At 35.6% G+C, this 15515-nt stretch overlaps 1 protein-coding gene across 50 annotated transcripts in view; it reads left to right on the top strand.

The window, feature by feature from the left end:
• The window catches only part of LOC124301985 (calcium-activated potassium channel slowpoke), a 114906-nt gene that overhangs the window by 30252 nt on the left and 69139 nt on the right, over positions 1-15515 (top strand). For 30 of the 50 annotated variants that reach the window (XM_046757706.1, XM_046757685.1, XM_046757704.1 and 27 more), the window contains exons 2-5: positions 4161-4222; positions 4491-4587; positions 5264-5527; positions 5778-5945. In XM_046757706.1, the coding sequence (XP_046613662.1) occupies positions 4161-4222; positions 4491-4587; positions 5264-5527; positions 5778-5945 (591 nt within the window). Of the gene's footprint in view, positions 1-4160; positions 4223-4484; positions 4588-5263; positions 5528-5777; positions 5946-15515 lie in introns of all 50 variants that reach the window. The other 20 variants (XM_046757667.1, XM_046757693.1, XM_046757664.1 and 17 more) reach the window with 2 other exon arrangements.

The following is a 15515-nucleotide window of genomic DNA, read 5'->3' as shown; positions in this document are numbered from 1 at the left end:
GATCAGTTTGATTGGTTGTGCAGGTCGCGTGTCCGCGGTATAACTTTGATGCATTGAAGTGCAGCTGCAGCTCCGCAGAAATCCCGAAGGTATTTCTAGCTTCGAGTCACGTATCCGAGTGCAGATGTACAAGCTAATATACATGCACGTATGACTTGTTGTACACCTATAGACGTGTGACGTACACATACTCGTCTGCAATAATGCCCGAGGTGAAAACCGCGGAGGAATCACATCGGGACTTTGGGGAAATCGCAGTGTAAGCGGTTTTAAGGCCTGTCGTATATTGCCACGTATTGAACGCGAGCTGATGTACGAACAACAAATCTGCGGGTAAAAGTCTATTTGCGTGAACCGATATTTCCAAGGTATTACAGAAGGTGGCAAGCCTGAGTCGACGTTACACCTACGAATACGTGTAGCTGTTATAAAGGCTTTGTAATTGCGAAACGCTGCGTCCGGATTGCCAAAACGATCCGCGAATTATAGAATATCACCCGGGGATACCTTCATTATAATTCTGCCGCAAGGCAAATAACCGGGCGATCCGCCGCGGGTCAAACAATATATTATTGTATTTGTAGATTTCTGTTTTACCGATAGAAAACGGTCGGGGTTATCGACAGGCTTACCTACCGAACGCGCATGCGCGAAACAATCGAACTCTATTGGTCGGCGAGTTCCTACCGCGGCGGTATATGTATATCTCCATCTGATCTGGTGGACAGGGGAGCCAACTCAATCGGAAACTGAGCACGAGATGTCAAATTATTCGCGTCTCGAGCGACGAATTGATACTCGTGTGTTGCCACCGAATGTTATTCGACAATGTGAGTTTTCCAATCACGGCAATTGCAACCGTTCGAGAACTGTTTAAGGGATCGTCTCAGTGTGACCCTCCGAAAAATCACTGATTTTCGCGAATTTTTTTTTTAATGTTCAAATAAACTAATCGGTCCGGTTTTTTTTTCATAAATAAATACGTTTATGAAGAATACAAAATGATTTTTTTTAAGTTTATTTATTGAGTGCATCATTGTTGTATAAATTGTTGTAATTTCACGTGAAAAAAAAAGGTGCTGCACGGTTTCCATGATGACGGCCGCAATTTTGATCTGAAAAAAAAATTTCAAAAAGATTATTGATCTGTAGGAAAGTCGCTATCGCGCTATGGACGGTTTTTTTTCTTTTTTCAAATTTGACAAAATGGCGGTGGTTTGAACAAAAAGTGTCGAATGTGGCCCTTTTTTCGATAGTTTTTCGTAAAACAAAATAGGAAGTTTTCAAAAAAAAAAAAAAGCTTCCATAGCGCGATAAAGAATGACGTTTAAAATGTTCTCCCGAAATTGGAACTAGATATCTTTAAAACTCTTCCTTTGAGAGTGGAAACCGTTTTGAAAAACACCATTCTGAGAAAAACGCGTTTAAAGATTGAAGTTGGAAAAGTTTATATAAATCGTTTACTTACGATCAATCGGCGATGCCAGGTCTTGATTTTTTTCTTGGGGGTTTCTCTCGTACGTCTATCCATGGTGGATGTTAAAAACGAACTGAAATACTTGGACAGTTTATTCTGCAAGGTTATAGAACCTAAGCACCTTAGTACTCGCGCAGGTAGAAAACCCGTTCCCTTTCTACAAGAAACGCTGTAGCGACCGTAATAATTTGACTTTCGATTTAAAAATTTGAGAGAATGTTTAGAACAGTGTATACTATACGATAATGCAAAAAAAAAAAAAACAATTTTTTGAAAATTTCACACTGAGACGATCCCTTAACCGGGAACAATAGAATTCGCATTAATCACATAACCTCCGTAAAAGCGACGTTTAATAATTGAACCTTGAGGTGGTCAGCCTGCGTGAAAATACGACAAAACTCGCGCATGCGCAATCGGGCACTTGATCTGCAGAGTTTCGCCGTTTCTTTTCCGTACATATAACGAATTCGACGTCGATCAGGTTGGCTATTTTTATTAATCACAAGAGGACGCGAAATGGGCTGGATTATAGACAGTAAAAAAAAAAAAAAAATATTTAGAAGTTTTGGACGTATGAATGATAATATTATACCCGCACAGCCATTTCGGTGAATCGATTCGAATCGGCGAAAGGTTGATGTAAATTTTACTTGGGGGAAAAACATTTGGCGAGGAATTATGTATAATAAGTGTATTGTATACCTTGTACAAAGATTGGCGAATAAACTAACTCGATTGATTAATGGATCGCGATCCGGTTTCAATCCTCCGCCGACGGTAATTTCCGCTGGAAACGAAGATGAAGAATATATGTATATACATATATATATGAAGCAGGCGACGAGGAAGACGAAGAAGCCCTGGATCCGTGACCTGACCTGACCTCGACCCCTGCACGGCGGCAAGTCGATCCGGCGTATAAAGAACGACGCAGTTTCGTCGCCGTCGGCTTTCATGGCGTCGCGACGTCGACGTCTCGTCGTATCGTCGTCAACGGCGTCGGCCTACCACGATCCTCCCTGTTTGCCATGGCCCGGAGATTGACATAATTCTTAATTTATTTTTCATCTTCTTCTTGTTGTTTGCAGTTCGCCCGGTCAAAAGAGAAATTTGTACATGGTTTTTTATTTTAGAACAATTGAATATCGAACTGTAAGTTAGGGTGACTTATAAATGACCGAAAGATTCTTTGGATTGTCTGGTGAATCGATCGAGACAACTGCGAAATAAAATTATTGCCAGTCACTTGTGGAACGATATGAAAAAGTCGTTGGTAATCCTGCAAAATTTGCGGTATTGTGGTGAAAGCTAAATTACCGTTTCACTTCATTCATCTTATTTATCGAGGTCTGTGCCGTATCGTTTTTTTGTTGATTTCCAACGATATCTCAAGCATTCTTGACGATTTGCAGTGATTTTGTCGTATTTCTTGTTTTCGAAGAGCAATGAAAATAAATGATAAACGGGTGATGGTAGGATAGAAAATGATTGAAAAAATTCACACCACAAGGTACAAGATATTGAAATAAAAATCACTGAAAAATCAATATCAACAAATCAAAATCGTTATAATTTGATTTCCAAATGTAGAGTCAGTTCCTCGTTAATTCGCCCACGTGAAATAAATCAACCCTCGATCGCTTCGTTATTTTTCTAGTTAATTGTTAGAAAATGGCGATAACGTTTCGACCAATCAACGTGGTATGTAATTACGAATGTAGCGTTTTACGAAAGTTGTTATTAAATATTCTCGCAGGGCGTGCACGGGGTTGTGATAGAATTTCACGCGACAAATATCCCGGTTAGCGTTTTAAATAAATACACACACACACATATATATGTACATAACTCTTGCCACCCTAGCCATACAGCGACGATGACGTGTATAATTTTGTTACGTTTATACCCTGCGCGTTATAACCGTATCATATCGCGTCACGTGTTTCGTTGCATTAAAGTGTGAAAAGAGCGGGCTTGTAAGTACGAACGCACAATTACGGAAGGAAACAAGCCGGCGTTAAAAATGTGCTAATTGGCGAACCGTTTGGGCTCAGTTCTTATCTCCGTTAATGTTTTATTCAATTATAACTAACCGCTTAGTTACCAAGCCGACGTAATAATATAATCGTTATACGGATTACACACACTATATATACATTTCATGCGAACCTAATGACGATAAGATTTCTTCAAGGTGACAGTAAATAAATTTTTGACAAATACTGAGAAAATAAAAAATGACGGACTTGTAAATAAATATATATATATATATTATTATTATTATATATATAAAAGACGATAACAGCCAACTGCGGAATTGTTAGGTACAATTTGCTGTTGATTGGGTAACGATTAATTGGTCCAGGATACAAAACAAAAATGAACTAATATATACGTAAGTCCGCAAAGCGCGCACATAAGGATAAATAAAAAATATTACAACAATTGGTAGGGACCTCTAAATATTTTCAATTTTTTTTTTTTTCTTTTTTGCAGTATTTGTCACAAATTTTTCGAGCGGCACCTTAAAAAAAAATATACGTTAAAAAATTAACTACCCCGATCTACAGTATACTCGATTTTCTTTATCACGTCGAAGCATTAAGCGTAGAACCATCGTTTTCTAATATACTAGTTATCAGTTTTAATTAACGTGAACTTTTTTTCTCTCTGCTTTCAGGTGGTCCTTGTCTTCATACTTAGTATAGCATCGCTCATAATATACTTCATCGACGCTTCCAAGTAAGTATCAAATCCGAGATTGTTCAACCCGATTCCTTGCAGTTTTTGTATTTCCCATTCGACTTGTATATTTGAAAAGAAAATTTGTATTCAATCGTTTCTTCCTTCCTGTCATCCTCTTCTCATCGCTCGTACAAAAACTTTCCAATCAAAGGTCTACATACGCGTATGTTGATTGTTGATTTCCTCAACTCACGCCGATCGACAGCGGGGTGACTAAACCTAAGACTGTTTGAATTAACGTAAAGTTTGATTCGAACTGTTGCAGCGAGAAGGTGGAACGGTGCCAGAAGTGGAGTAACAACATTACTCAGCAGATAGACTTAGCTTTCAATATATTTTTTATGGTCTACTTTTTTATACGCGTAAGTATAACAACCCAACATCAGCTTCACCTTACGTATAATAATACATTCTACCTACAACTGAGGCAATGCGATTCTACGTAGACTTTACCTCAAAATGAGTAAATAACATTTTTCATTCATTACTTTTTTGACATTTCGTTTCTTCTATCCAACGTCTACGTATACGTTATACGCGAAAGAAATAAGAAAGTCGCAAGAACCGCATGCGGCCATGATTTACCGATTACCTACCGGTAAAGTAACGAACTACAGTCGTCGAGCACTTGCCGCAGTCACCTGTGCGCGGTACTTTGAGAGCTTTAAAGTAAACTACGAGGGTGGAGGCAAGGTGCCTTCGGATCTCAACGAGGAGGGTAACGAGCGTGCAGACTCTCGAGGCAAGCCCGTGCAGCGCAACATGTTTAGCGAAATGCATTCAGCCCCGAACAGAGAGAGAGAGGGGGAGAGAGAGAGAGAGAGAGAGGGAGAGGAATCAACGTTAGCTTGTATAATTAATTTGCACAAGGTCGGGGTGGGGGGGGGGGGGGGGACGTTATTTTAATTAGAAGCAAAGTTGCTACATCTGCGATGTGGATTTTTTGTTCTCTGTTCGTTTGTTTTTTTCGAGCCAGTTTTCTTTATTTTTGTCCATATTCCTTTTCTTCGAATTAAACGAGCGATCTGAATTTTTTAGTTTATCGCCGCCAGTGACAAGCTGTGGTTCATGCTAGAGATGTACTCGTTCGTCGACTACTTTACGATACCACCGTCTTTCGTCTCGATTTATCTCGACCGGACGTGGATAGGACTGAGGTTCCTTCGAGCCCTTCGACTGATGACCGTTCCCGACATCCTACAGTACCTAAACATATTAAAGACGTCGAGCTCCATTCGTCTCGCCCAGCTCGTGTCGATTTTCATCTCCGTATGGCTAACTGCCGCCGGAATCATTCACCTGGTATTTATAAACATGATATACGTACCTATAGTATATTGCAGACGTGACGGAGAACCACGTAACATGTGTATAAAAATTGTCATTAAAGTCAATTTTTATATCCATCCTGCCTTACGGCAAATTTTTACATTCAAATTTCCCGCGCGTCGATGTTTTATTCGCCAGTGATCCCGTGACGCGCGGCGCGCGTAATATGAAATGTTTATTTTATGTAATACTGATATTATGTATTTATTGTATGTTATCGAAGCTTGAAAATTCTGGAGATCCGTTCGAGTTCACGAATCCACAGCACCTGTCTTATTGGACCTGCGTTTACTTCTTGATCGTTACTATGTCGACGGTTGGATACGGCGACGTTTTCTGCCAGACCGTTCTCGGGCGTACATTCCTAGTGTTTTTTCTACTCGTCGGTCTGGTAAGCGAATTCTTTACATTTTATACTTATATTATATACCTACATAGTGTCGTACTTTCTTCGTGATATTCGTGACTATTTTTATTTTTTGGTTTTTTTTTTCTACTCTTTACCACTCTCAATTCTAAAAATTGTTATTATTATTATTATACATACATATAACATGTATGTGTATGTTCCCTTATCGAATACGACTAACCATTATCCGTGTCGTATAGAGTGTATAATATAAAGTCACACTTGATAGGGAATTAGCGATCACTGTCTACTCTCAGGTAGCTTTTCCTTCATTCTCTTGTAGTTTTCTGGACAAAATTGGAGAGTCCGTATATCAACGAATAAAAATTGTTATCGTTATTATTATTTTAATTTTTTCTGCATAATGAGTAAAAGTAAATTTGCAAATCATATTTGTGATTCGATCATCGCCAGGAGACAGTGATCCGCTTGTAACGCAAGAAGAGTTTTAAACGATTCGAAAATTAGGGGTAAAACAAATGAAAAAAGAGAATCATTTGAGAAGGTGAAAGTTTTATCGTTGAAAGGAATATGATATATATTATTATACATCCATGTGTAATATATATATACTCGTTGCAGCAGATAATTGTCTATTTATACATAATTCTCAATTGTTTTATTCTCACCTCTTCAGAAATTTCCTTGCTCTTTGTATACTTTGCGAGTCACCGCGATTGCTCTGTATCTTCCTTCTCCTCGTCATTATTATCATCATCATCGTCATCATCGTCATCGTCATCATCATCATCATCATCATCATCATCATCATCATCTTCATCTTCTTCTTCTTCTTCTTCTTCCATTCGTTTTCACGTTCTTCCTCAAGCCAAGTGCCTTAAAAGGAAAAAAGAAAGAAAGAAAGAAAGAAAGAAAGACAAAAAGTGAAAAAAACGGACAGGAAAAATATACAGTATTATACACGCGTGCGCGCAATATTATTGCAAGTTTTATTATTACAAGAAAAATCAAGCCTCGTTAATATAATTCTAATACTCTGATCACGTTTTATTCACGCATCTTGGGCACACGCGTGTATTTCTTATCCCGTGACTTACCAATTACTGCCACGCCTAATCCACCCCCATTTTATACCTATTTAAACACGAAAATAAACACGGCCATAATTAGGATAAATCGCGAATTTTACACTGTCACGTAAGACGGCGATATTATCTGTTTGTTTTTCAATTTTCAAACGATGTTATCGATACCTCGTGTCTTCATTCACGTTTTGTATTTCAATAACATTGAAAGGCTTAATTTTTGAACGACGAATACTCAATTAATTGAGTTTGAATGGTGATGCATGCTGTATGCACGATCAACTGTATCCCGTACAACTTGTATAATAACAACAGTTATTTAACATTACCCTGGTTTTTCAATTACGTACCAGGGTGGTCCTTATATGGGGTTAAAAATAAAATTCACAACGGAGCCTGTGAAGTCGGTTCCAACTGGCGAAAAAAAAAAAATGTCCCAATTTTTTTACATATTCATTTCATTCCCCTGGTCTCCATATTTAAGCGGGAAGATGCAAATTATTCAAAAATATGCTCACTCGCTATATTTCGTGCACAATTTTCTTTCAAGGTTATTCGCAGGCTAAAAAATCCATATTCTCGAATATTCAGGGAGATTTATATTCTTTTTAGCGATAAAAAAAAAAAAAAAAAAAAACAAAATCGTTTCGTCATTCAGACATAAACAAAAAATTTAAACGAAACATTAGCATTCGTTTAGTCAGCACTGTAATGGAACAATCCATACGTCAACACTACGTGATATCACAGTCGACGACATGCCAATGTTGAGGTGATTTTTTTTTTTTTCACTTAATCTGATCATTTGTCACTTTGAAAAAACAAAAAAACACGGATTAATTTAACGTAGCACACATTTCTCACGGAATAGCCTGTTTATGATTTTTCTTTCTTCTTCACCGAAGGGAAGATGAATCTCACTGAATATTCGAGAATGTGAATTTTCTTGCCCGCGAATAAACTTGAAATAAAATGAGGTACGAAATATAGCGAACGAGAATATTTACGAATAATTTGAAACTTTCCCCTGAAATAGGGATACTAGGGGAATGAAATAAAAATTTGGCAAAACTTGGGGAATGTTTTTTTTTTTTCACCATTTCACCGTGAATTGTTTTTTTTTTTTTTTTTAACCCGTATTATACACATATAATACCTGTAATGTATAGGTATGCTTACATCGAATAGTGCGAATCGTTATCCAAAAATGAAACGTATGCGATTTTATACAGCAGATTGAAAAATGAGGATTATTGCAGCAAATATTATTATTCATCTCTCTTTGACGACGAGTGTTGTGAAAAAAAAAAAAAAAAAAACGGCATTTTTATACGTCGAGTAGATAAATTGACGGGCACGTGTATCACCCTTCAAACTCAAGCTGATTCCCCTTTCTAATTATTGTAGTATTATAGTTATCCGTAAACCTATATCATATATGTGCATTATACATATCGTTCGGTTATTGACGTTCCCCTTATACTTGTTGAAAAATAATTTGAATAATTTAGGAATCAAAGATCTATTTATGAGACCTGCAATCCCGAAAACGGTAATTTGATAATTGATCTCATTTTCGTATCGGAATGGTTGAATTTGTAAAGTGGGGGAGGAGATTTATTAGAAAAAAAATTGATGGAAATACTTGTGATTATATAAAAATTTAGAGCTAATTAAGAGCTTCCGATATACGTCGAGATTAATTGCCTAGAAAACACCCCTCGAAGAAGCAGATGTGAAAAAATTAATTTCATACGAAACCTTAGATTGTCGTGTTGAACGATCGAAGATCTTTATGATCCCCTATTTGACATTTTTCAATCCGCCATCCTTAGTCTGTAACAATGATAAAACTACCCTTCAATTTCTCGACGCGAAGACGCAAAACCATTAAAATTCTAATTTTCCAACGACACATTTAGCTCAAAAATCATAAGATTCGTATTCTGTTAAATCGTATTTAAATCGTTGAACATTTTTATACAAATAGAAATTCGCTGCGATGAATTTAAAGAGTGGATCGTGTGTTGTTAATTCTTGAATCGATCAACGTTTCACCGCAATCACGAATCCGCTGTCAAGAATTTTAAAAGCAGGTTCATTTTCGTCACGGCTGCGAATAAGAAATGTCATTCAATCGATTCTGACAATTTTTTTTTTCATTTCTGCTTCTTTGAGGGTTGAACATTTTCGTAGAGGTATTTTCTGGGCAATTAATCTCAACTTGTATTGGAAGCTTTTAATTGGCTCTAAATTTTCATATCACGAAAGCTAGTCCTCCACTTTTCAAATTTGATCATCCCGATACGGAGGTTAGATAAAAAATTGTTGTTTTTCGGGGTTGCGGGTGTAATAAATGGTTCTTTTATTTCAAATTTTTTCCAATTTTTTTCTTAAACAAGCAGGACGGTCAACTTTAAGGACGTCGTTAATTCGTCTAATTTCATCCAATCATTCAACAGGAAATGAAAAATGATCTTCTAGTTGTTGTTGTCGTTTTTTTTTCCTTTTTTTTTCTTCTTTATTCATCTCTAATTCTTCTTACCGTCCCGGTACAATTCAATTGAGTGGAAAGCAGAAGAAAGAAAGAAAGAAAGACGTACAAAAAAAAAAAGAAAAAATGTAATAAACATTTAATTCCTTTCGCCCGGTATTTCATTTGACGGGCAATCTTACTGGATGATTCTTTTGGCAGACATTGGATTATTCACGTATTTAAAATAATAAGCAATAGATAATAATGATGAATTTCTTGAAAGCTACTACATAACTATTTATGTACAACAATAATTGTACATGCATACCTTTGCCTACCTACCTACCTACATCTTTGCTTCTACAAAGACTTGCTTCGCGTTATTTCTATTCCATATAATTATATATTTCATATATTACCGTTAATATATACCTTATACCCATTTACGCGTCTGGATTTTATACAAAGTATATACTTATATTTAAAGACCTATGCCAATGTGAAAAAACGAAATAACTGCAGTTTAAGGAACAGCTTATTTTTCTGATACTCCCTCATCGGCATTTACATTATATTTTACATATATATACATATATATGTATATCCGATTGAAATTATTATTGTTATTATAATTACCTGCATTTCATACGGTTATTTATACATACATGTATACGTCAGGGCGGTTTTCTTTAAACTATTTTTTTTCTTACTTACTTACCCTTCGAAAAGTTAGTTTTTCGCCTAAAACGAAGCCTCGTGAAACCGGAACTTTGCAGTAAAATTTTAAAAGGTGCCTCATCCGGTTTGTATTTTTCAAACACTCTAACCGAAATATATCGAAAACTATACAAGCTGGGAAGCTGTTGTTGGTTTCAATTTGTAGACAATCGAATGTTCTTTAAAAAATGTCCTGCCTAGTACGTGACATTATTTGTATCAGCTTGGAACACGGGTGAAGATAAAAATTTACAATTTAATAATCATCTTCGTTCATTTATTCAATGCACTCGACTTTAAACGTTCGTATCGAATGCAAGATGAACATTTGGGTGTACGGTAGTCCCGGACCTTTTGTTTTATAGAAAATTTGATTATCTAAAAAATGAAATCACAAACAGCTTTCCCAACTTGTATAGTTTCCGAGATATTTTGGTCGGAGTGTTTGTGAAATTCAAACCGGATGAGTCAGTTTTTAGAATCTTTCTACCGAGTTCCGATTTCACGAGGCTTTGTCTGAGGCTAAAAACTATAATAAATTTTCGAAAGGTACGTAATCAAAAAAAAAAGTTCAAAAAAAAAAACCATCCCAGTACATACACATGTATATAAATATATTATATCTCGGAGTAATACGGAAATATGATATATCTGTAATAAATTCAATCCGCCCTCCGCGATGTATACGAAATATTTTCCATTCACATTGCACAATATTTACGTATAAAATATATGCATATATATATATATATGTATGTATACATACACACACACAAACACACACATAATATATTCACTTGCGAATCGAATGAAATGAAAGAAAATTGTGACAAAACAAAGTACAAGAGAAATAAAAGAAAAAAGAATCAATCGAAAAATCGATTCTTGGCATTTTTTTATTTTTTTTATTTTTACTAAACAGCAAAAAAAATATATATAACATCGATTCTACGCATCATTATCGTCATTGTGACCGGCTGGCTAAATGACTCTGCCTTAATGCCTGTACATTATATTACAATATAATATACCTCTATGCATATTCGTATCTGCCGCTCGCTCTTTTTCGCTCAATTCGTAATTCGTCGTTCGCCATTCGCCATTCGCCATATTTTGCCCCCCCCCCCCCCCCCCCCCCCCGTCCATTTTCCACTTTCCACTCCGACTTATAATCGCCGCCTGACAATGAGTTTAAAAACTGCGGATATTTATATGATGTATCTACCTTGCCTACTACTCGAAACCTACACGCCTCACTCTATCGTACATGTGAATATATTGACACATACATGTATACGGATATATATATATACATAAATACATACACACACACACACATATATATATATGATTGAGTGTGTGTTGTTACGAAGTGTTAATAAAAAGCGTATCAAATAACCGTCTATAAATCTATATCCGTATTTATATTACGTGCATATAACTCATGCGCCTGTGTACTATCTTATTCCGACTCATAATGTACGCGTAAATTGCGTTTCGGATCGGTTTGAGACTTGTTTTGAAATTAATTGGCAAGTACAAAGTATGGGTACACAAATAATTGACCGTTTAAATGCGACAAGTCGCGTATTTTATCGTACACGCACACTTTGTTACGTTATACCTAAATGGTATGCTTGCTAAAACTCCCCCCCCCCCCCCCCCCCCTCCCCACCCCATTCGTTGTAAGCAACGTGCAAACATTTCGTAAATGTAATATATTTTTTACACGCGAAGCCTGACTCGCGAATCAGATTATTGTTAATTTTTTTTAGAATTTTTTTTCACTCATATCATTTTATCTAAACTCAATTGTACGACAACATCTGATTTATACGAAAATATTACACTCCGTAGTTGAAAATTCAATTCAATCGCGCGGGTTATTCAAATTACGTGGCAGCTTTCCTTGTGCACATAATTATCTCGAATTATATCTTTGTAATTTTTCTTTTCTTTTCTTTTTTCGCGACTTTTTTTTTTTTTCCTTTTTCTTCACCCTTCTCCGTATAATTTTCACAATGGTTCACGTTATCGCGTGTTGTTTAAGGTCACATAAGCCCTACGTAAACTTGTACGCAAAAAGTGGGATACAGAAAATAACAAAACAGCATGCGAATGAATTTCCAAACGCATAAATCAATACGGTTGAATTCATGTCTTTAATATACATTATATATACATATATTTATATATATATATATATATATATATATGTATACACATTAGGGTGAGCCAAAAAAACCAACATAACGAATCTACGGTCTGAAAAGGATCTATTTGCTTAGAAAAAAATTCTAACGTTTGGAAAAATTTTTAGTTCAATTTTAAAAGGTGTCGCCGGTTATTCGAAATTTCCCATTTTAATAACACGCAAGTAAATTTGTTTTTATTAAAAATGTTGTAATTATTGAACCGTTTGAATTAAAAAATTTTTCCAAGCATATTCTTGCAGGGCATTAGATTCTCTGAGAAAAAAGCCTGGAGTTGATTTTTCAGACTCCAAATTCGTATACTTACGGGCCGTGAAAAGTCGAAGAAAAGCGGAAATATGCAGTACAGCGTTGATACAAAATTATAATCGAACTTTGAGGAAAAATGAAGAAGAAAAACAATTTATTTGGCAAGTAGTGCAATTACATCGCCAGCAATATCATGATTGTAACAAACAAAGTTTTAACGTTTAAAAGTGCAATAAAAAATAAGCAAATGATTTAAAACTCTACTCCTTTCACGAATTTAGTTTAATAAACAACATATTTCGCACACCTTGTTTCATTTTGGTCAAGTTTTTTCATTTTAGTTTTTTCCTTTTTAGAGAATTTAATGCCCTGCAAGAATATGCCTTGAGAATTTTTTTTATCTCAAACGGTTCAAAAGTTATATCGTTAGTAACAAAAAAAAAAAATATTTTGTCTGTTATTTGAATAAGAAATTTCAAACGGCCAGCGAGACCTTTTAAAATTGAGCGAAAAATTTTTCCAAACGGGAGGATTTTTTTCTCAGTAATTAGGTCCTTTCGAGACCATTGATTCGATAGGTTATTTTTTTTGGCTCACCCTGACATATATATAATAAATATATATATAATGTATATGCGTCAATAATAAGGGTTGAAAAATTATAATGGAACCTTTTTCTATCGACGCGCGGAATTTCTTGCATAATTGGTATAAATTATACCCGTTTATTATTAATGTATGGTACACGGACCTCCGTTACATAATATACTCGTCAAATTGTCTCGAATATTATAGTCTCGTGCTATATACTGCGATGCATCACGTGTATACATGTATTATCATACTTTAATACTTGTATAACTACTAATACTACTACATAATACTATACTACCACCACTACTACTGCTGCTACTACTATTACTACCACTGTTACTACGATACTCGAATATCTGTATTATACTCTTACATGTATATATACTTGCGTTAGGAGGTGTGCGTTACATGGAGTATTCCATGTCAATTCGACCAACGATTTTTCCTTACCGTTTTCGACTCGCTTCAAGATTTTTCATGCAATTTTACGATTAAAAAAAAGTACTTCTAATTATTTTCAGACTTTTCCCTACGACCGTTAATTCTACTATGATTATTCAAGTTTATCCGAGAATTGTCTATTTTTTTTTTATTCTTAAAATCTGAAAAAATTGTCAAAAACATTATTTTTCAGTACGATCATTTTGTGGGTTTTCGCGTAATAAGGCTCACGATTAAACACGGAAATTTTCGGGAGATTTTTGGCAAATTTTCGGAACGTCGAACGAACATGGAGTTTTGTTTGTTCGAGATATTTAAAGTGCTAAGAAAAATGGAAAAAAATTTATTTCATCACGGGCCGATGTCAGAATGATCGGAACGAATAATAAGATGTTCGAAAATTTTTCGTTACTTTTAAATCTTGCCAATTTTCAAATAGGTTTGAATAACCATAAAAAAAAAAAAATTATCCCTTCAAGGAGCAAAGTCTGAAAGAAATTAGAAATGCTTTTTTGAGATCGGAGAATCCTGTGAATAATCCTGAAGCGAATCAACAACGGCGAGGGAAAATCGTTGGTCGCGTTGACACGGAATGCCCCATATATGGCATAATATATTCAAAGGGCCGTGTTGGTGTCTGTGCGAGCTTGATTTTTGACTGCGCCGTCGTCGTTTTCGTCGGCCTCATATTATATACGTATATGTATACATACATGACATACATACGTTCGTATTCATGCATCAAAATAATATACATATGTATGTACGTCTGCGTATGTTATAAATGTCAGTGGCAATTGTAAATCTGTTTTGTCTGTATGTTTGTCCGTTTGTCTGTCTGCTGCCTGCAGCTTGTCCGTCTGTCTCTATCACACGTTATAACGTACATAGGTATAATATCGATCGGGCTGAAAAATGTTGTTTTTTTTCGCATACTATAAATAAATACGTATACGTGGCCCTTATTATTGGTAATAAGAAATTTATCCCTCTCACCCCTTAAATTGATACGAAATAGTACAAAATGATTTTTAAACGTGAAATCCGCGCTTAATTTTAATGTTAACCCGTGCCCAAAAGGCCCCTTCAAGGAGTTAAAATCGATTAGGAGCGATCGTCGAGGTAAAAAATTTGAAAAAAAATAAGTTTTACGTAGTTTTTCCTGCGAAAATCAATGCCGTTATCTGTGTTTCGACAGCGTTACTTTTTTGACGTGAAACAGATACGAGAAAATCGAAAAATAATCGGATCGAAAAACCACAACGCTAGATCGGCAATAATTATGTTCGGAGATGTTACATTGATTTCCACCTCATTTTTCTACAAGTTTCACCTTTTTTCACATTAAAAATTTTCCTTAAAACATTCCTCACTTCCGCTTCTTAAATTCAAATCAAACAATCTCTCATTTTGTCTACTTAAAAAGGATTATTTTATACGTATTTATTAGCGATTAATAACATGTCAAAAATTCAGCTTTTTATCTTTACATTGCTCCAATGCCCTTATCACCTTAAGAAATTCAGATAAATGTGGGGAATGCGGTAAAATTACTTTTAGATTGGTTTAAGTTGCCACGCAATGTTATTTCACTGTTTATACGCAAATTGTTAAAAAAAAAAAATCGATTTTAACTTCTTTAACCCCTTACCGTACTTTAACGAGTCTGACTCGCGATGAAGATTTTGACCCAAACATGAATGTGACGTGCCAGGCTCGTGAACGGAGAGTCGGTCCAAACATAAACATCACGAGCGAGGCTCGTGAACACAACATCGTAATGTAAAGGTCGTAATTGAATGTTAGTTTCTATCGG

Source organism: Neodiprion virginianus, chromosome 4 (assembly GCF_021901495.1).
Source record: "Neodiprion virginianus isolate iyNeoVirg1 chromosome 4, iyNeoVirg1.1, whole genome shotgun sequence".
NCBI lineage: Eukaryota > Metazoa > Arthropoda > Insecta > Hymenoptera > Diprionidae > Neodiprion > Neodiprion virginianus.
This window is presented reverse-complemented; position numbering and strand designations above follow the sequence as displayed.